The sequence below is a fragment of the Monocercomonoides exilis genome (assembly GCF_001643675.1).
Source record: "Monocercomonoides exilis strain PA203 chromosome Unknown scaffold3-2548433, whole genome shotgun sequence".
Classification (NCBI taxonomy): Eukaryota; Preaxostyla; order Oxymonadida; family Polymastigidae; genus Monocercomonoides; species Monocercomonoides exilis.
This window is the reverse complement of record NW_027150548.1, coordinates 390,728-410,566: the sequence shown is the minus strand read 5'-3', so window position 1 is coordinate 410,566 and position 19,839 is coordinate 390,728. Positions and strand designations below refer to the sequence as shown.

At 43.8% G+C, this 19,839-nt stretch overlaps 1 protein-coding gene across 1 annotated transcript; it reads left to right on the top strand.

The window, feature by feature from the left end:
* The first annotated feature begins 2,405 nt into the window (after positions 1-2,405).
* On the top strand, positions 2,406-19,833 carry MONOS_3816 (uncharacterized protein). Its single transcript, XM_067873838.1, has 5 exons — positions 2,406-2,767; positions 2,818-2,886; positions 2,950-7,166; positions 7,290-18,066; positions 18,415-19,833. The coding sequence occupies exons 1-5, from the start codon at positions 2,440-2,442 to the stop codon at positions 19,593-19,595; spliced, it is 16,572 nt and encodes a 5,523-aa protein (XP_067735068.1). The 5' UTR covers positions 2,406-2,439; the 3' UTR covers positions 19,596-19,833.
* The last annotated feature ends 6 nt before the right edge of the window (positions 19,834-19,839 follow it).

The window sequence follows — 19,839 nt, the reverse complement described above, 5'->3', positions numbered from 1 at the left end:
TGTCAGAGAACCAGCAGAATCACCACCAGAATTTGAGATGCACTTGCATTTGGTAAACAAAAATTTTCCGTTTGATGGCATGTCATCGAGCAAGAAATACCAGCCGGTTCCACACCAATTTGTTATTTTACAACTTTCCACTCTGTTTTCTGAGAATGTCCAAACAGAATTTGATTGAGGACCCCAAGAAGTGACTGCTCCACCATGAGCAGCTGAACAGCTGGTGAAGTTTGATTTTGCAGTGTTAATATTCAATAGTTGCCCACAGTATAACGCTCCTGCTTCCCCAGTGGTTGAACAATTGTGAAAAGAGCAAGATGTGACCGTGAGACTTGCACTTATGCAAGAAACAGAAAGTGCACCACCATAACTTTCTCCACCAGTTGAATCATTCCGTTCGCACCACTCAAAGCGATGGCTGTTTAAATCGAATGAAATCAATCTTCCAGGTTTCGCTCTTTGAGATTCATTTCCAACATGTACAACAGCAGCATTTTGTGAAGAGCGTGTTTGGTGAAGGAAAGAGGCGTTGAAGGCAGAGAGAGAAGTGGATGGGCTGTTGAGGTTGGGGAGGATGGCTCCATCGATGGGGTTGTGGGTGTGGAGGAAGATGGTTGAGTGGATGGAGAGGGATGAGTGAAGAGAGAATGAGGGAATTGTATTGGTGTTGGTGTTGGTGGAAGAGAGAGAAGAGGAAGAAATGGCTGAGGTGAATGAATTGAGTGAGTGGGAGGGAAGGGATGGAAGAGATGGATGGGATTGGGGAGAGGAGATGTTGGAGAAGAGGGTGCTTGAGAGATGGAGATTGAGATGGATTTGGAAGTGGGGATGGGATTGGTGATGGATATGGAGAGGGGAAGGAGAAAAAAGGAAGGAATTGTGAAGAGAGATGAAAGACGAGAAAGAAGAATCAGAGACGGAGGAGGAGGCTGTGATTTAGGGATTTGCATCTGGGAGGAGATAATATGTGATGAAAAAGAGCTGGAAGGAGAGGAAGAAGAAAAAAGAAAATCAAGGTAGTCAACTTCCACGCTTCATTTCGTACACTTTTGCAGTTATTTGTGTTTCATGAAATGAAACTGTTCGGAACATTTCACTTTTCCTCTCAACATTTTTATCCAATGAAAATCGCATCATCTGTGTTTTTTCCAAAATAAACATTAAAATATAAGTGAAATAAACTTTAACTCTCGGATTTTTTCTTTTTTTTTGTCTTTGAAGCTCATTTTGTTGGAATTTAGTCATATTTCCATTTAAAAACTTAAAGATCAAAATTGTTAAAAAAATGTATTATTTATACTTCAAAAAACTACACCAAATGAACCAATTAGCAATTTCAAAAAATAAAATATAATTTTTCAAAATTTTTTCATGATGGTTTTCAGCGTTTATCTGTATAAATTATCTTCATTCAAAATATACCAACTTCATTTAAAATAAACCAACTTTATTTGAAATAAATGGATTTATTTGAATTGAAGAAGATTATTCAAATTTCATATACTAAGAAATGTTAATTTTTTAAATTTCGTTTTTCCCAGATACATATTATTATTATTATTATTATTATTATTATTATTATTATTATTATTATTATTATTATTATTATTATTATTATTATTATTATTATTATTATTATTATTATTATTATTATTATTATTATTATTATTATTATTATTATTATTATTATTATTATTATTATTATTATTATTATTATTATTATTATTATTATTATTATTATTATTATTATTATTATTATTATTATTATTATTATTATTATTATTATTATTATTATTATTATTATTATTATTATTATTATTATTATTATTATTATTATTATTATTATTATTATTATTATTATTATTATAATTATTATTATTATTATTATTATTATTATTATTATTATTATTATTATTATTATTATTATTATTATTATTATTATTATTATTATTATTATTATTATTATTATTATTATTATTATTATAATTATTTTATTATATTTAATGATTATTTTTTATTTATTATTTTATTATTAATTTTTTTTTAATTTTTTTTTTGATTTTTTCTTTTTTTTTATGGACATTTTTAACATGCTTCAGATAAAATAGAAGCACACTATTAATTTTAAAACATTTGCACATTTATATTATGCGTGTATTATTGAAAGGCAAACATTCCCGCATTAACAGCATATTCCTTATTAAATTGTTGTTTGCCAATTTTTAGTGATATTTTAATTTCATTTGAAAATATTTGAGATGATTGTCAGTGTATCATCAACGAAATGATAAGTCATTAATTAGGAAGTCAGACCTTCGAAACAAATATTATTTTTTTCACTCAATAAACAATTGTCAAAATACTTCTGAATTATCCAATAATTATTATGGGCAGTAATTGGTTTCATTTCACATTTACCAATTTGGATTTAACTTTGCAATGATAATACCTCTCGATGTCGCAGAATGGCTTGCAAATTGTGGAGTACCTTTGTCTGAACTTCCAATGACATCGGAATCAGAAGAAGTCACTACAAGTGCTGCTCTACAAAAAATTATTCTCAATGGAACTCTGATTCATTCTTTGTTAATGTATATATCGCAACGATCTAATACGAGAGACGTTATTGCATTGCTTAATGGAATGCATTTATCTTCTGGAGAAACATACTACGTGAGAATGGACAACTGGAATCAACTTTTTCCAATTTTTTCCAAAATGGGGATTAAAAAATCTTCTTCTCAACGAAAATTGATTACAGAAGGAGGTATGATGCATTTTTCACTCAAATTTCTCATGATAAAATTTTCATCAAAGACTCAAAAGAAATAAATTCCATTCTTTCTGAACTAAAGAGAAAAGACGAAGAATTTGATAATCCTGAATGTTTGTCATTTTTTTATGAATTTTCTTTCTCAAATGCCATGTTTATAAAATTATTTGGATCAGTTCAACCAATACCTTCTGAACTTCCAACAACAGATGAAGAAGCAGACTCAATAAATCCAATTCTTCGATTACCTCCAGACTTTCACAAAATCTCTCCTCATTCTTCAATCGTTCAATCGCAGGAAAGCGCAAAACTTAAGAAGCTTCCAATTGTGCATTCAACTACACCGCTTCTTTTTGACCCTGCTTCAGCTTCTGTTCAAAAGAACAACGACGATTCGCAGCCCACCGAGCAAAAAGATGCTCCATCATCTTCTTCTCCAGGGGAAATTCAGTCCGATTCGGATTCTTTTAAACAACGCATTGACAATATCAAAAAAGGAAAGCAAAGACCATCTCTTTTGCCAAAACTCCATTCGCAAACAGAGTTCAACGAGCAGAGAGAACAGATCAAGCAGCGGCCAAAGCCCAAACCGAAGCCAAAGGAGCAGCTGAAAGGAGGAATTATTTCTCTTTTGAGGGGAGATGACGAATCGGAAGCCAAATGGCGGGAAATAGAAGAAAAAGACAAAGAACGGAGAGAGAAGGAAAAGAAAAGAATGGAAGAAATGGAAGAGAAGCTGAAAGAACTGGAAGTGGAAAGGATCCGCATGAAAGCGCAGATTGAGTTGGGGATGATGGGCGGAGGAGGGGTATTTCCAGGCGGTGAAGAAGGAAGCGATGGGGGCAGATCCAAAAGTGCAGGCTTAGAAGGAAATAAAAGGAGAAAAGTGAGGTTTGGCTCGATGGACTTTGACCCAGTGCTTTTGGAGATGGAGGAGAAGGAGCGGAAGGAAGAGGAGGAGCGGCGGAAGCGGAGAGAGGCTGATGAGAAGCTGCTGGAAGGGAAGAGGAGCGAGTGGAGAGCAGTGATAGCGCGGATGAAGAAGGAAGTGGACGAGGAAGAAAGTCGGGCGAAGAAGCAGTGGGCGAAGGACGACGAGGAGATGAGACAGCAGCAGCTGATTTTGGCGAAGACGCTGAGTGAAGTGGGCGACGAAGACGACGAGGAGTCGCTGCAGATGAAGGAAGACGAGCGGGACAAGCAGAAGCGGCGGCAGATCCAGCTGATGGCTGAGCGGATGAGGGAGACACAGGGCTTTCTGGAGAGCCGGCAGCGTATTGCAGAGACAGAGCAGAAGCTGCGGCGAGAAGAGCAGGCGCTTGTGAAGGAGCTGGCAGCGCGGCGGAAGGCCGACGAAGAGGCGAGGAGAGCAGCGCAGGAGCGGATGGCACTGGAGAGGGTGAGGATTCAGCAGGCAGCAGAGGAGAGGGCAGAAGCTGCACTGGAGCAGGCGAGAAGGGTGGAGCAGGCGTCGAAGGCGACAAATAGCATGTCACAGCTGCAGCTGGCGCGGCTGAACAAGGCGAAGATGGAGGCTGAGCAGCAGATAGAGATGGCACGTGAGAGGGTGAAGCAGGAGACGGAGATGCTGCAGCAGCAGAAGAGGCAGATGGAGGAGAAAGAGAAGGAGAAAGAGAAAGAGAAAGAAAGAGAGAAAGAGAAATCAAGTTTTCCACAAGAGCCTGTCAACAGATTGAACACAGCAGGCACCACAGCCACAACAACTGCCCCTTTTGATAGGCTTCCAGCCACACCCTCGTCTTCACTGCAGCCTGTTCCTCTCTCAAAACCAGTCTCCCGCTTTCTGCGGCTGATCACGCTCGCACACACCTTCTCCCGCTCTCTGCAGAATGCAGTGCAGAGGCAGAAGAACGAGCGGTTTCTGGTGGGCAACAGAGGAGAGAGGATTGTGTCTGTGGGCGATGCAGAGGGAGACAGAATAGCAGACCTGCCATCGTCTTCGGTTGCTCCGCCCTTTTCGCAGTCAAGATTCACAGCGCTTTTCTCGGATACACAAACACTTTCATCATCATCATCTTCTTCTTCTTTTTCTTCTTCATACAACGCCCATTCTCTTCCAATCAATGCATCTTATCTCTTTCAGCCGCATTCATCATCTTTTACAAAATCATCTCAAAATGCATTTCCTTCTTCCACTTCATCAAACACTTCATCACTATCAGCTTCTTCTTCTTCTTCTTCCTCTTCCACTGAGTCATTTCTTCCACTCCGCCTTCTCACACTCCTCTCTCTCACCCCCTCCTCCTTCTTCTCAGCCATCACCCTCCCTTCCCATCTCCTCTCTCTCTTTCAAGCACACACCTGCCTCGATCTGCTCGTTGCTCTGCTCGAAGCTTCCTTCGCCTTCGACACAAAAACAGCAGTTGAGCTCTTCACAAAACGGCCAGGTGACCTCCAAAGGCTTTTTTGCAAGAAGTTTTCTCTGTCGTTTCCAGATGCTGTGGGGATAAGGATAAGAAGGGTGGTTTCAGAGGGCAAACAGGAGGAGAAGCAGATAATTGTGTGGGAGAGCGAGGAAGAGGCGGAGGAAAGGAAGAAAATGGCAGCAGAGATGGAAAGCAGATCGTGTTCGGCTGGAGGATTCAACAATAACACTAACAGTAACATTAACAATAGCAGTAGTAATAGCAACATCAGCTCTTCGTGTGCCAATTCGAATGAAGATGAGAATTGGATGGCGGAGTTTGGGTTCATCCACCATCGCCATCGCAAAGGGCAGCACTACTGCCCCTGCTGCGGAGGGTACGAGGTGGAGACAGATGTGAAGGAGGTACACGGACTGAAGCAGAAAGGCGGAGGAGGAAGTGGAGGAAACCAGGCTTCAAAGCAGAGTCTGACCAGCTCCTCTGCTTCTTTGTCTACACTTAGCTCCCCTTCCCCTTCTTCTTCTACTTCTTCTACCCAGTCTATTGCCAGCCAACTATACTGCCCTCTTTTGCTCAAATCCCATCCTCTTCGTCTTCACCCTGCCCTTCTCTTCTTCCTTCTCGCTGAATGCAACGCAATGCGTATGGTCTGCTTAGCTATTCGAGATCCCCGTGCTTTTGCGTTTGTGCTGGAGACGCTGAGCTATGGAATGACATCTGAAGACTTTCTGGTGGCAAGAGCATCGATGGAGTGCATATCAGAGCTGATAAGATGCATCTTTGTGGTTCTGGAAAGAGAGCTTAGCGGAGAAGAGGAGAAGATTAACAGGGCGCTGAGAGAGAAGACGATGATGACTCTGGGAATGAATGGGATGAATGGACAAAATGGACAGAATACTCAGCTTTTCAATCAGCAGCAGTTGCTTTCGCATTTGCCTTCTTCCCAGTTCCCACTTCAATCGCAAGCACCTTCTCAATCTCCTTCACAATCGTCTCAGTCTTCTCAACCAGCCATTCTCCAATCCATCTTCTTCAATGCGTCCTCAGCCTCCCCCTCCTCTTCCCTCACACTCGCAGATATCCAAGCCATTCGTGTGAACCTCTCTCTCCTCCAATCAGTCACCTGGAGCTGGTTCACTTCTAATCAAGGTGGGCTGATCTTAGCACTGTCTTGTTTGTTACGAAGTGATTCTCTTTATGTTTTTTCCTCGCAGCCTCAGAAACACAAACGCCATCCGCGTCTGCAGCGGCTGATTGAGCTGCTAGAGGAGTCGGTGGATGCGAAGGAGAATTTGAATGGAAATGGAAATGGAAATGGAAATGATAATGAGAACAGGAATTTTGGTAAAGAGAGCAGAAGAAAAGATATTGAAGCAGAAGAAGGAGGAAGTTATTATAATAACAGAAATGGAAGCAAAGAATGGAATGAGCAAGGGAATAATGATGCAAATGCTAAGAATAACAATAATAACAATAATAATAATGCATTTTCTGAGATGGATCTGCGTTCGTCGTATGAGAAAGAAGAAATGGAGAGAGAAAGAGAGATAGAGCTCAAAAGAGAGTATAGAAAACAAGAGTTGTCAGTGAGAGAGAAAGAGAAAGAGAAGCTGATGAGTCAATCTGAATGGGATGCTCAGATATTCTTCACACCCAGACAGGGAGAAAAGGAGAATGTTGGAGAAACAGAGGCAGGAAAAGAAGCAGTAACACCTTCTGCTTCTGCTTCTGCTTCTTCTCCTTTTTCATCAGGTCTTTCTTCTTCACCATCACCATCATCTTCTTCTTCTGCTTCACCACAAGTCATCAACAACAAGCGCAATGCTCTTATTCCTCCTTCCTTCTCATCTGTTTCCATGTCACAGCTGCCTCTCTATCTCCCTCCCACTCAATCTCCTTCATCCACCACACCCAATCAGCTATCACCTGCACATACTCATTCTCCTCTTCCACTCCAAACACCTTCAGCGTTATCATCCAGCATTTCACAGCTTATTTCTCCTTCTGTACCTTTTGCTTCCATTTCATCTTCTGCCAACTTGCCTTCATTTCAAAACATATCACAACAACAAAAACAACTTCAACACCAACAGTCACCTTCTCTTCCTCTTCCTCGTCTTTCTCTCCAGCCAGATCCAATTGACTCTGATCCCCAGCTCACAGCTTCTGACCTCCTCACGTCCTACCTCTCTTTAGACTCCTCCCTCATCCCGTCTTCCTTCGCTCGCCTTCTCCTCTCCTTCGGCCGCAAAGCCACGTTTGCCACTCTTCTCATTCAGAAGCTGCCTCCGTTGTTCGTCGGGAACATGGCGCGCTATCTGAACTGTGTGGAAAGGCTGGTGATGGAGTTTGCTGCACTTACAAACACTGCCCTCTTGGAGAAGTATGCAGCTGAGCTGGACGCCTCGCTGGTGGCTGGTGTTGGGATTGGGCTGGAGCAGCTGGGGGAGCAGTGGGCGAATGAGAACGAGGCGCCGCTGAAACAGCTGGAGCAGATGAAGAAAGAGGAGGAGGAGAGGAAGAAGAAAGAGCTGTTTAGCGGTGGAGCTGCGGGAAAGGAGGGGAATCGAATGGGAAATGGAATGGGGATGGGGATGGGGATGGGAAGAGGAGCTTCAAGTGTTGCAGACAGAAGAAAACTGCCACCGATTGTGGGAGGAGGCAGCAGAGCATTGCTGGATAACATGGGGATAGCACAGTATGGAGCAGGGAGAGGCAGAAATGCCACTGGATTGGCTGATCCAACAGTGCAAGCGAGGCTGCTGGGCAGTTATCCATATGCACGAATACAACAGACATCAGTGACGAAGCTGAGTCCAATGCTTCCTTCACAATTGCTACAGCAACAACAGCAGCAGCAGCAGAGATTCAACGGCCCGTCAGCCCATCCACCTCTGATGTCTTCATTGGTAGGTGTCTCTTCTTCTTCTTCTTCTTCTTCCGTTCAGTCCTCTTCGTATATGCAGCGCCCCCAGCCGTATCGTGCAGGGGCAGAAGCGATTCCGCAGGAGGTGCTGATTGAGAAGTCGCACAGACCGACACACCGATACGATCCGCAGACAGGAAGGAGGATTCTGAATGGGAAAGGGATTGTGGTGCATCAGCACCAGCAGGGGATGGGCAGAGTGAGGCAGATCGCACAGACAAATGCTGCTGGTGATTTTGGAGGAGAAAGAGGAGGAGGAGGAGGAGGAATGGGAAGGAACAGAAGTGGAAGCAATGGGATGGAGATTGTGAGGCAGCAGACGTATTTCTCAACACCTGAGATGGCAGGGATGATGGCGATGAATGGAATGAATGGAATGAATATCATTGAAAGAGGAGGTAAAATCCCAATTTCAGGTGTTGCCCAGTCATTTGCTTCACCTCAGAGTGGGATGACTGTTTATTCACAGCTTCCTCAGCAACTTCTGCAGCAGCAGCAAAAGGAGCAAATGCTTCTTTCTCCATCAACAGCACTGCAACAAGTACAACAAATGCGAATCAACCAACAACAACAGCTTGTTCAGATGCATCAATCACCCAATGATGCATACTCCACTCCTCTTCCACTCCAGCGTCGTCTGCCAGCCATTGAAGGATCGTCCCCCTTGTCCCATGCTGACATCCCTGCTCAGCTGCCAACGTTCCTCAACACACAGGCATCGCCTGCAGAAGTGCTGGCTGCTTCTGTTCTCGTCACGTCGACATCGAATGCAGCGGCAAAGGCAACAACTGCAGCTTCTTCGGTGGCTGCCCTGATTAAACAGCAGCAGCAGCAACAACAACAACTTCAGCAGCAGATGGCAAATCAACAAAAGCAATCTTCACAGGATTCCAGTGCTGTCTTGAATGGAGGAGAGAAGATGAAGTCTGTGCAGACACAGCTGGAGAAGGATGTGCAGCGGCTGCAGAAGGGAGAGTTAGAGAGAGAAGGAAGCGAAAGAGACGAAAGAACAGCAGCAGCTATGAGGTTTGATGAAGAAAGGTTGTTGTTTTTGCGATCAGTGATAAAAGAAGTGAAGAGAGACAGGAAGATTGTGGAGCAGACGCTGGGGCAGATTGTGGATGCAGCACATGAGATGTGCAGCACAATTCTGTCAATCACACAGAAGGAGAACAGGAGAGAGGGAGAAGAGGAAAGAGAAGAGGAAGGAAGAGGGGAAGGATTAAGAGAAGAAGGAGATGATGTGGAGAAGAAAAGCAAAGATGCATGGGATAGTTATGAAGATGACACACTCATCACAAAGAAGTCAGCAGATTTGAGAAAGAAAAAGAAAAACGCACAAATTAAAAACGATTCAATTGAAACTGCCACTTCTCCAAAGAGCTCTGAAGAAAGACAAGAAAATAATAATCTTAGCAAAGAGCAAACAGAATCAGAAGAAGCAGAAGATCAGCTGCCTTTGTGCTTGTTCTCTCTCTCCACACCAAATGAGACTATTTCTTTTCTGTCTGCGTTGTCTTACATCATCCGCGTGTTCCAGTTCTTCCCTTCTGTCTTTGATCCTTCTTCTTCTTCTTCTTCTTCTTCTAATTCTCATTCATCTGGCGGGTCAAGAACTATTCGTTCAACAACCGGCACTCCTTCTACTCAAACAGATTTACGCTCATCTCCTTCCTTTGCATCCTCTTCTTCCTCTTCCTCTTCTTCTTTTGCTTCCACTGCAAAACCTTCTTCTTCCCAAATCTCTTTGCGCACATCTCATATCCAGGCAATCATCACCGCTACCTCTGCCTCTCCCTATGCCGAGATCTGGGCCTTCCCCATCCTCCGCACTGTTTCCCTTTTGTGTGCCACTCTTCTCCAGTCAGCCAACAGCCAGCAGCAGAACCTGCAGCTCCTCCACAGCAACACCCAAATCGTATTGTCTTCTCTTTTGTCGTTCTTCGCCTCCTCTTCTCTCCCAACCTGCCGCGCGCCTTCTCTCTTTGCAGACTCCTTCCCTCTTTACACACTCGATTTCCCCCCTTCTCCTCTCTACCCTCCCTTCTCATCTGCCCAATGTGCTGTGCAGCTGACTAACATCATGTTCCTCTTCCCAACAGGCGTGCCTGTGCTGCCAATGCTCAACCATCTGCGCAGCAGGCTTCTGCGAAGGTGTTGTGGAGAAGCAGAGATTGAGATGTTGCTGTGTGTTTTGCATCACAGCTTCACAAAAGCAGGTGAAGGGATTGGAATTGCGAGGTGTGTGGCGTCGTTGCTGTTGAATGGGAGGAGGAGGTTGGAAGGATGGGACGAGAGGTTTGATGGAGAAGAGGCGAGGAGAGTGAAGAAGGAGATGAGGAGGAGAAAGAGAAGGGAGAAAGAGAAGGAGAAGAAGGAAAAGAAAGAAAAGATGCTAATGGACGGATCAGATAGAAATGATGATGAAAAAGTTGAAGAAGCAAATGAGCAAACAAAAGAAGTAAGAGAAAGAGAAAGAGAAGAAGACGAAGAAGAGGATGAAACAGAGTCAGAATCCGATGCCTTCACCCAAATGAACCGCACACTTGTGTTCCAGTCAGACGCGCAGATTGAGCGAGAGCGTCTGAAGATCAGCCAGCGGAAAGCCGAAGAAGAGGAGCAAGAAAGAGACAATCTTCTATCTCTTCTGCAGGAAGACGACAACGAGGCGATGTTAGACACACTCGAAGCATCGTTCCCTCATCTGCCGCGGCTGTACTGGCGAGCAGACATCTTCACATTCCTCACAAACCGAATGGCGATGATACAGCCGTCTCAGCTGCAGTCGCTGGCGGCGTCGCTGGCAGAGGTTGAGGCCCTCACTGCTGCTCTTTCTGCTCCCTCTTCTTCTCTCCCGTCACTCGCCAGCGGAGCAGCAGGCAGAGAGAATGAGATGCAGAGAGAGGCAATCGAGCAGCTGAAGAGAGAGAGGGAGAAACTGGTGAAGGAGCAGCAGGCGCTGCAGACGAAGATGCAGAAGACGCCGCTGGAGAAGCTGATGAAGCCACTCCCATTGCAGAACTGGCTGCGATCGTCGCTCATTCTGAGGAAGCTGGCGGAGATTGTGAGGAAGCTGGCGATGCGGTTTGAGAAAGCTGGTTCTATGCAGAGCTTTATTGACTCGCTGGTGAGGCATGTGGTGATGGAGCTACTGTCATCAGGGAAGTTTGTGGGGTGTTTGAAGGCGCATGTGAGGCAGACGAGGATGGGGTATTGGATGAAGAGGGAGATGAGCAAAGTAAATGGGAAGAACGAGGAAGGAGAGGAGTTTGGGTGGGCTGAGGATGAGGAAGAAGAAGAAGAAGAAAATAAAGAAGAGAAGGAGAATGAAGAAGAGAAAGCAGAGAAGGAAAGGAGAGAGAAAGAGAGGAAGGAAGAAGAGGAATGGGAAGAGGAAGAGATTGAGATTGAGGTGGAAGATGAAGAAGCGACAGAAACAGAAGGAGGAGCAGGAGCAGGGGCCGAAGTTAAAAATGAAAAGATAAAAGAAGGAGAAGGGGATGGAAAAGAAGGTGAAGAAGAAGAAGAAAGCAAATCAGCATTGGACAAATCTCATACAATTTCTGATATACCAAATGTGATGAAAGAAGGAGAAAAAGAAGGAGAAGCAGAAAAAGGAGAAGTCAAAGAAGGAGAAAAAGGAGAAGTCAAAGAAGGAGAAAAAGGAGAAGTCAAAGAAGGAGAAAAAGGAGAAAAAGAAGGAGAATCCACTGATCACAATGCCTTAACAGTCAAAAGGTTAGCGCCAACAGATGTGGATGATGAAGATTTGTCAGTGATTTCATCAGTTTCTGATCTTTCTGATGCAGAAAGCGAGATATCAGCTGAAGACAAGCAGCAGATGGAGATGCTGAAGGAGTTGGAGCAGCGATTGAGAGAGTTGAACGAGAAGAATGCGGCTATGCTGGAGGAGAAGAGGAAAGCAGAGGAAGAGATAGAGAAGGAGGTGGAGGTGGATGTGGAGGAGGAAGAAGGGAAAGAGAAAGAGGAAGAGGAAGAAGGGAAGGAACAGAAAGAGAAAGAGAAGAAAGGGAAGAGCAAAAAAGTTATCAAAAAGATTGTTCGGAGGAAGAAGAAGAATGCGTCTTTGTCTGATAACATTGCAGAAGAAGGCAAAGAAAAGGAATTTGATGAAGAAATAAGGCGCAATCCACTTGTAACCCCGCCATTTTCGTCTGTTTCGACATCTCATAAGAAAAGCAGAAGAATTCTTTCAAGTGAAAAAGGAGAAGAAGGAGAAGGAGAAGGAGACGAAGAAGGGAGTAACAATGATGAGATAGAAACTAATTCAGAAGATGACCAAAGAGAAGGGAAAAGAGAAGACTTTAGAAGATTTGAATCAAAAAATGAAGCAGAACAAGAACAAGAAAAAGGAAGAGGAGGAAAAAGAAGAACAAGAAAAAGAGGAAGAAGAGGAAAGGATGAAGATGAAGAAGACGTTGAATGCTTCTTCGCCCGAGCCAAAACGAGTGATCCGTCCTCTCCACACAGCGACAGTTGGATTCCTTTTGTGCACCAGAAAATCCTCATTGACCTTGTTTTGTCGCTGGCATGCATCAGAGAAAGCGATATACTCACAGAAGAACAAGATTCTTCCTTCGGCAATTCTGAGTCTGCTTCATCTTCCTCTTATTCTTCTTCTTCTCAATCATCATCATCTTCTTCTTCTTCTTCCTCCTCTTCTTCTTCCAACTTCCCCCGCCCTCCTTCAAACCTCACCAAGAGCCGGCACCCCACCCTTGTGCAGCCATATCCTCCGCCTCCTTCTCTCTTTGGCGATCCTTCTCTTGTATCCCTCTTCACAACAGGCACGTTGTTGTCGCTTGTTGCAGAGATTGAGCAGAAGAAGGAGAGGAAGAGGCAGAGGGAGTGCGCGGAGAGAGGAGAAGTTTATGTTCCAAGGAGTTTTGAGACGGAGAAGGAGAAGAAGGAGAAGGAGAAAGAGAAGGAAAGGAGGGAAATGGAGAGGTTGGAAGAGGAAGAGAGAGAAAGAGAAAGAAAAATGGAGATGAAGAAGAAAGCACATGAAGAGAAGATGAGAAAGAGGGAAGAATTTATCAGAGAAAGAGATGCGAAAAGGAAGAGAGACAAAGAAGAAAGAGACAAACGAAGAAGAGAAAGAGAAGAGAGAATCAAAAAGAAGAAGGAAGAAAGAGAAGAAGCTGAAGAGAAGAGAAGAGAAGAAGACGAAGCAAAAGAAGAAGAAGAAAAACCAACTCCTCTTCAAATCCCATCCACTTCTTCTTCTGATGATAACACAATTCAGCCACCAAACAATCTATTAATCGATTCTTCTTCCTCTTCCTCTTCTTCTTCCTCCTCTTCTCCTCTTCTCACTGCAACCACACCAGCTGCTCTGCGTAAGAACACTCCTTCTGTTGATGTGAGGAGCCTTTCAATGACAACCGATGGAACAGTTAGACCTCATTCATCTTTGACTGCTGAAATGAGCGAGGCAAACAATGAAGCTCAATCAAATGGACATGCAATGGAGACTCAATCATCTGCATTGCCTGAAGTGAATGAGCAATTTTCTCTTTCTTCTCAGCTGGCTTCCTCAACTCCTGCTCCTTTGCCATTATCATCCTCTTCTCCTCCTCCTCCTCTTCCTCCTCTTGCCCATTCTCTTCCTCCTCATCCAGCCAATGAGATGCCCCGTCCAAAGACACAACACTTCAAGTCTGCCTCTTTAGACACCAGCAACCCTTTCTTTGGGGCAGAAGTAGCAATCAAGATGATTCCGAAGTATCTTCGTGACTTGCCATTCACTCAGCCACAGTTCATTCGCCCGAGAGAGGAGGAGATGGAAGGGAATGAGAATGTGAATGGGAATGTGAATGGAACTGTTCAACAAACAGGAATGAATGGAATGAATGAAGAAGGAGAACAAGCACAGAATTATATGCAGAATGGAATGATGAATGAAGCACAACAGATAGGAAATGCGATGCCATTGGAGACGATAAATGAAGGAGAAGCAGAGAATGTTAGAGAAATGAGTGAAGAACTGCCAATGATGGAGACAGAAATGCAGAATGGTGAAGAAAGAGAAAAAAAGGGAGAAGAAGTGAAGTCGGATGCAAACAATGAAGAAGATGAAATGAATGAGACAGCAAGAATAAACGAGATGAGCTCAACGATTAATTCGATTCTCAAAGCAAAGAAAGAGAAAGATGCCAAAATGAAAGAAAAATTGAAGACTTTGAGAGAAGAAAGAATGGCAAGGGAAAAACAAGTGAATGAACCACAACAACAAAAACAACAAGAGGAAGAAAAAGAAGAAATTCAAAAAGAAAACGAAAAAGAGAAAGAAACAAAAACAAAAACGGAGGAGGAAGAGATAAAAGAGCCAAAAATGTTCACTGCAAAAACTAAAGAGAAGAACAATGAAGAAACAAAAGAAGATAAAGAAGAAGACAATTTTGAGGATGAGCCGCCGATTAGTCCAACTCCTCCGCCTACTCCAACACCTCCACTCACGCCAACACCTCCATCAACAGCTGAGAAGGAGATGAGAGAAGATAAAGAAGAAATTTATTATTCATCATATTCTGCTTCTTCTTCCTCCTCTTCTTCTTCGTTTTCTTCTTCTGATCCAATTGATGGAGCAGCTAAGAAAAGAATGGTGACATTTGCCAACGTACCTTCAAGTCAAGCAACAGATGATACGTCTGTTACACCAATTGCTACGTCATTTCTATCAAATAATTCTTCTTCTTCTTCTTCTTCTGCTAATTGTACTTCAGCTGATAACATTTCATCATCATCATCATCTTCTTCTTCTTCTTCCTTCTCTTCACTTCCTAATAATAATCAACAACAACAACAACGCAATCTTCCTTACACTTCATCTGCTGCTGTTCTTCTCACTTCGCCTTCCTCACTGCCTCACAACCCTCTCAACAGCACACTAAACTCACAAAAATCTCATCCTTCTCCTCTTCATCCTTCCTCTTCTTCTTCTCCTCCTCCTCCTCCTCCTCCTCCATTTCATCCTCCTCCTCTCACTGCTGCTGCCAAGTATGAGCCCTTTTCACAGCAAGATATTCTTCCCCAGCTGCCGATGAAACCTCCGCCTTGTCATCCATTCGATTTGGATGCAGCTTCAAACCTGTTGCTGTATCTGCTGGGGAGAATCACTCATTTCTTCAAGCATGTGCAAAGGAATAACAGTAAGATGGATGGTGAGGAAGAGAAAGGCGTTTCTTCCTCTTCTTCTTCTTCTTGTCTATTTCTTCAAGATTTACTTATCTTCCACAACGACATTGGAGCGCCTCAGCAGCATTTCTGGTCTTCTTCACAGGGAAGATTAGTCTCAACAGTCTGGTCACCTACTTCTTTATTCTTCTATTCTGTGTTTGAGAAGTGGCGGCTGCGGATGGAGCGAGAGAGGAAGAGAGAGGAAGAGATGAAGGCGCAAGGGGTGATGGCTGATGGAAGGTATGCCTCAAATTCACAGGAGTATTCGATGAGTCAAGGAACGTTCAATTCAGTTGCACAGACTGAAAGAGGATTGCGTCCAGTACGTGTTGCCACAACTTCTGCTGTTCCAAAGGGAATAGACTCAACTCAACTGACACAACAAGCACAGCAGCAAAGACTGATCGTGATGATGAGAGGGATGCCTTCTTCCTTCTCTTCGTATCCTTCTTTGGCTAATGGAGAGATGACACCTCAACCGCAGCCTCAGCCTCAGCCACCTCGTTTGCATCCATTGCGCCGCCCTATTCAATCACAACAGCCTTCATCGTCTGCTTATGCTGGTAATAATAACAGTAGTAACAATAGCAATGGTGGAAGAGAAGGCGCAGGATTCGGGAAGAACCGGGTGAAAGGAGCAAGTGTGCTACAGAAGGGCAGAAATGCGGGAAGAATGCGTTTCAGTGCGCCTGCTGACCAGACGAAAGGGGAAGGGGCGAATGTGAATAGGAGCGGAGTCTCAATAAGAGAGCAGAGGGTGATGGAAGAGGCGAACCGGCAGCTGGAGCTGGAGAAGAGGAGGAGGCAGCGGCTGGAGCAGATGGCAGAGAAGAAGGCGAAGAAGGAGAGGGACGATGCGCTGGCGGTGGCAGCATCGAATGCAGCGCTGATCAAAAGGCAGATTTTGGATATGGAGAGGGAGGAGAAGCAAAGAGAGATTAGGAATCATATGAAGGAGTATGAGAGTGAGAGGCAGCGGAGGAAGAGCGAGAATGAACGGAAGCAGCAGCTGGCGCAGCAGAACTGGCAGAAGAAGATGGCGAGGGACAGGCAAAGAAGGCTGCAGCAGAGCCAGCAGGCAGCAAAGAAGGAGGAAGAGAAGTATCTGGACGAGTTCAAAAGAAGGATGGCAGGTGTGAAGAGAGGGAGCAACAGAATAGCTGGAGAAGATTTCACTTCTTTTCAGGAGTTTGAAAAGGGAGGGAATCCAAATGCGATGCAGCAGAAGGCGCAGCAGAGGAGAGTCGGGAAGGATTTGGTGTCTGTTGGCTTATATGGGCAGATGAATGGATATGATGAGAGGAACAAGGAAGGGAAATGGCCAAGTAAGATAAGAGCTTATGGAGGAGGAGGAAGAGAAGGACAGGGGAATGAAGAAGGAAATTTGAGGCAAAGGAATGCGAAGAAGAAAGAGTTAGGCTTTTCAGCAGGATACAGAGGAGGGAAGAGAGATCCAGAGTATGAAGAGCGGATTAGAAGGCTGCAGTTTGCGAGGGGGATGGGGAATTACTATTCACAGGCAGGGAGAAGGATGAATGGAGGGATGGGGAGAGGAGGAGAAGGAAGAGGAGGAGGAGTGATAAATAAAGCTCAAATGCCCAAAGGCAGTGGAGTTGGTTTTGGTGCCGGTGAATATGAAGGAGAAGATGGCAGCAATGTTTATGCGTCGGATGTGAATGATGTGGAATCGCTGAGAGGAAAGAGAAGGAAGCAAGTGGGTTTTGTGGAGCAGAGCGAAGGAGAGCGGGCAGGATATGGCAGAGCAGAGCAGCAGAAAGAAGGATACATCCAGAGAGGGAGTGGAAGAGCACCTGATACAACAGCAGTGAGTCATAAGGCTTCTGCTCCTATTTCTGGTCCAATTTCATCATCATCTTCTTCTTCATCAATGATTTTGCCATCAGCGCTGATTGCAGGAGCCGCTTTGGCGCCTGGAATTGTCGCTGCAGCAGGTCAAAAGCAGAACAGAGAAGCGAATTCTGTTCTGGGAACGCCCGTTCAGCCAGTATCAGCAGCTGATCAGCAGCCATTTGGAGAAGCACCTCCACTCACTCCTGTTTCGATGCTGCTGGCAAGACATACACAACAACAACAAGAACAAGAACAACAAGGAAGACAAGATCAAAATAATCAATCAGATCCTCATTCTCTTGGCTCTTTTGCCTCGTCTTCTGCAGATGATAGAGAAAATGGTGACAGCTACAGCCCTCTTTCCCATCCTTCTCAGTCTCTCTCGTTTCTCACTCAGTTTGCGGGGTTCCATCCACAGACACACAAACCATATCGCACTCCTCATTCTCAGCACACTCAACATTCAAATGTGAAGCCGTGGCAGCCAGAATCGCTCTTCCACATGCAGATTGAGGAGGAGGTTGGGGGTGATGAATGGGGCAATGAAGGGGAAGAGGGGAATGGAGAAGGGAAAGCGAAGAGTGGGAATGGAAATGGAGGGAAAGGAGGAGTGAATGATCGGTCTTTCTATGCAGAGCTGGAGATGGAGGAGGAAGAGATGGAGAGGAAGAGGAAGAGGGAAAGGGAGATGAAAGGAGAAGGAGAAGGAGGAGAAGGAGGAGAAGAAGAAGACAATGAAGAAGGAATATCACCAAGTGCGATGGCAGAAGGGGAGTATGAAACCTCTTCTCTTGTCTTTTCGCCTACGAAATTCTCTCATTATGACACACTTTCTGTGCATTCGTCGCTGGTTGATCAGTTTCCGAAGAGCAAAAGAGACGAAGAGCAGTCGCTGTTGGACTCGGCTTCGGTTGTGATGAGAGGAGGAGGTGTGAAAAGGAAAATATTTAATTGTTATTGTTGCTGTTATTCAATGTATTCCTATTAAATTAATAAAACTTTTCTTTTCAATGCTTCTTTGATTAAACCAAAATTTTGACATATTCATTTACATATATTTGATTTGCATGGTTGTTGAATAATACTTTTCATCTCTCTCTCTCTCTCTTTCTTTCTCTTTCTCTTTCTCTTTCTCTTTCTCTTTCTCTTTCTCTTTCTCTTTCTCTTTCTCTTTCTCTTTCTCTTTCTCTTTCAATTTTTCTTTCTCTTTCTCTTTCTCTTTCTCTTTCTCTTTCTCTTTCAATTTTTCTTTCTTTCTCTCTCTCTCTCTCTCATAGATGCATCAAACGACCAACTCGATCCAATTTCCAAGTCCAAAAAGCCAATGAAGAAGAAGAGCCGAAGCAGCAGCAGCAATGAAGATATTAACATTCAACAAAAACAGCAGCAAAAAGAAGAAGAACCAGTTTCTCCTCTTTCTCCTCCAATCACTCCTTCTCAATTCAAACCAAAAAAGCAGAAAAACAAAGCGAAAAATTCACAAACAGGTGAAAAAGGGGGAAATGGGAATGAAGATGAAGCAGATGAATTTGATCCAGTACGTGCAATGAAGGAAAGAGAAGAAAGAGATTTGTCTTCTGAAGGGCATAGGAAATCAAAGGGAAAAATGCAAAATGAAAGAGAAAATACACCATTGACACCGCCTGCCCGTGTGGTGATAGCAGCATTTCCTCAACAGAGCGATGCTCAGAATGAAGAAGAATGTAACAGCAGCAGTGTTAATAATAATAATGTTAATTTTGACAGCAATAACATGTCAAATTCTCCTATTTCCCCTATTTCTCCCGTTTCTCCGCTTTCTCCACCAGCAGCTCGTGTCAGAATGAGCAGAAATGAAGCAGAAGAAGGAGGAGAAGAAGGAGAAAGAGAAGAAACACCACCTGTTTCTCCTCTTCCGCCCGTGAGGCAGAGGAAAGAGGAAGAAGAAGAGGAAGAATTTGGAGAAGGAGAAGGAGAAGAGAGAGAAGAAGGGGCAGTGAATGGGCCGATGCATCGAATTCCACCGTATATGCTAGCGATGATGGGGAAAGGAGAGGGAGATGAAGGAGGGTATATTGGAGAAGGAGGAGAAGAGGGAGAAGGAGAAGAGGGAGGAGAAGAAGGAGAAGAGAGAGAGAGAGAAGAGAGAGAAGGAGAGGAAGAGGAGAACTTTGGAAGAGAGCAAAGAATGGAAGAAGAAGAAGAGATGCAGCAGGGTGCATGTGAGAGGAGAACAGAGGAGGAAATGAATCGTGAAGGAGAAGAAGAAGAAAGAGAAAGAGAAGAAAGAGAAAGAGAGGAAATTGAAGCAGAAAATGAGCAAGCAGAAGAGAATGATGAACTAGAGCCAGTGAGACCTGTGAGAGAAGAGGAAGAAAGCGACGATGAGCAGCAAGAAGAGAGAAAAGAAGAAATCTCAAAGGCTATCGACGGCCCGCAACACGACCTACCACCGTATATGCTGGCTATGATGGGCTGATTCCAAAATAGCTATTATTTTACTAGTTAATTGATATTATTTAACAGTAAGGGAGTTGATTTCAAATTTTTTTTGGTTTTGGTAATTCATATGTAAAAATCAACTGCCTTCCAGTCTTTATTTGTAATTAAGCTCAAATTTTTGTTGTCGTTTAAATTTTTTGTTGTAATTATCACAATAATTGGCATTATGTTTTTTTTCACTTAATTTAAACAATGGCTTTATTGATCTTCCGTAATTCCAT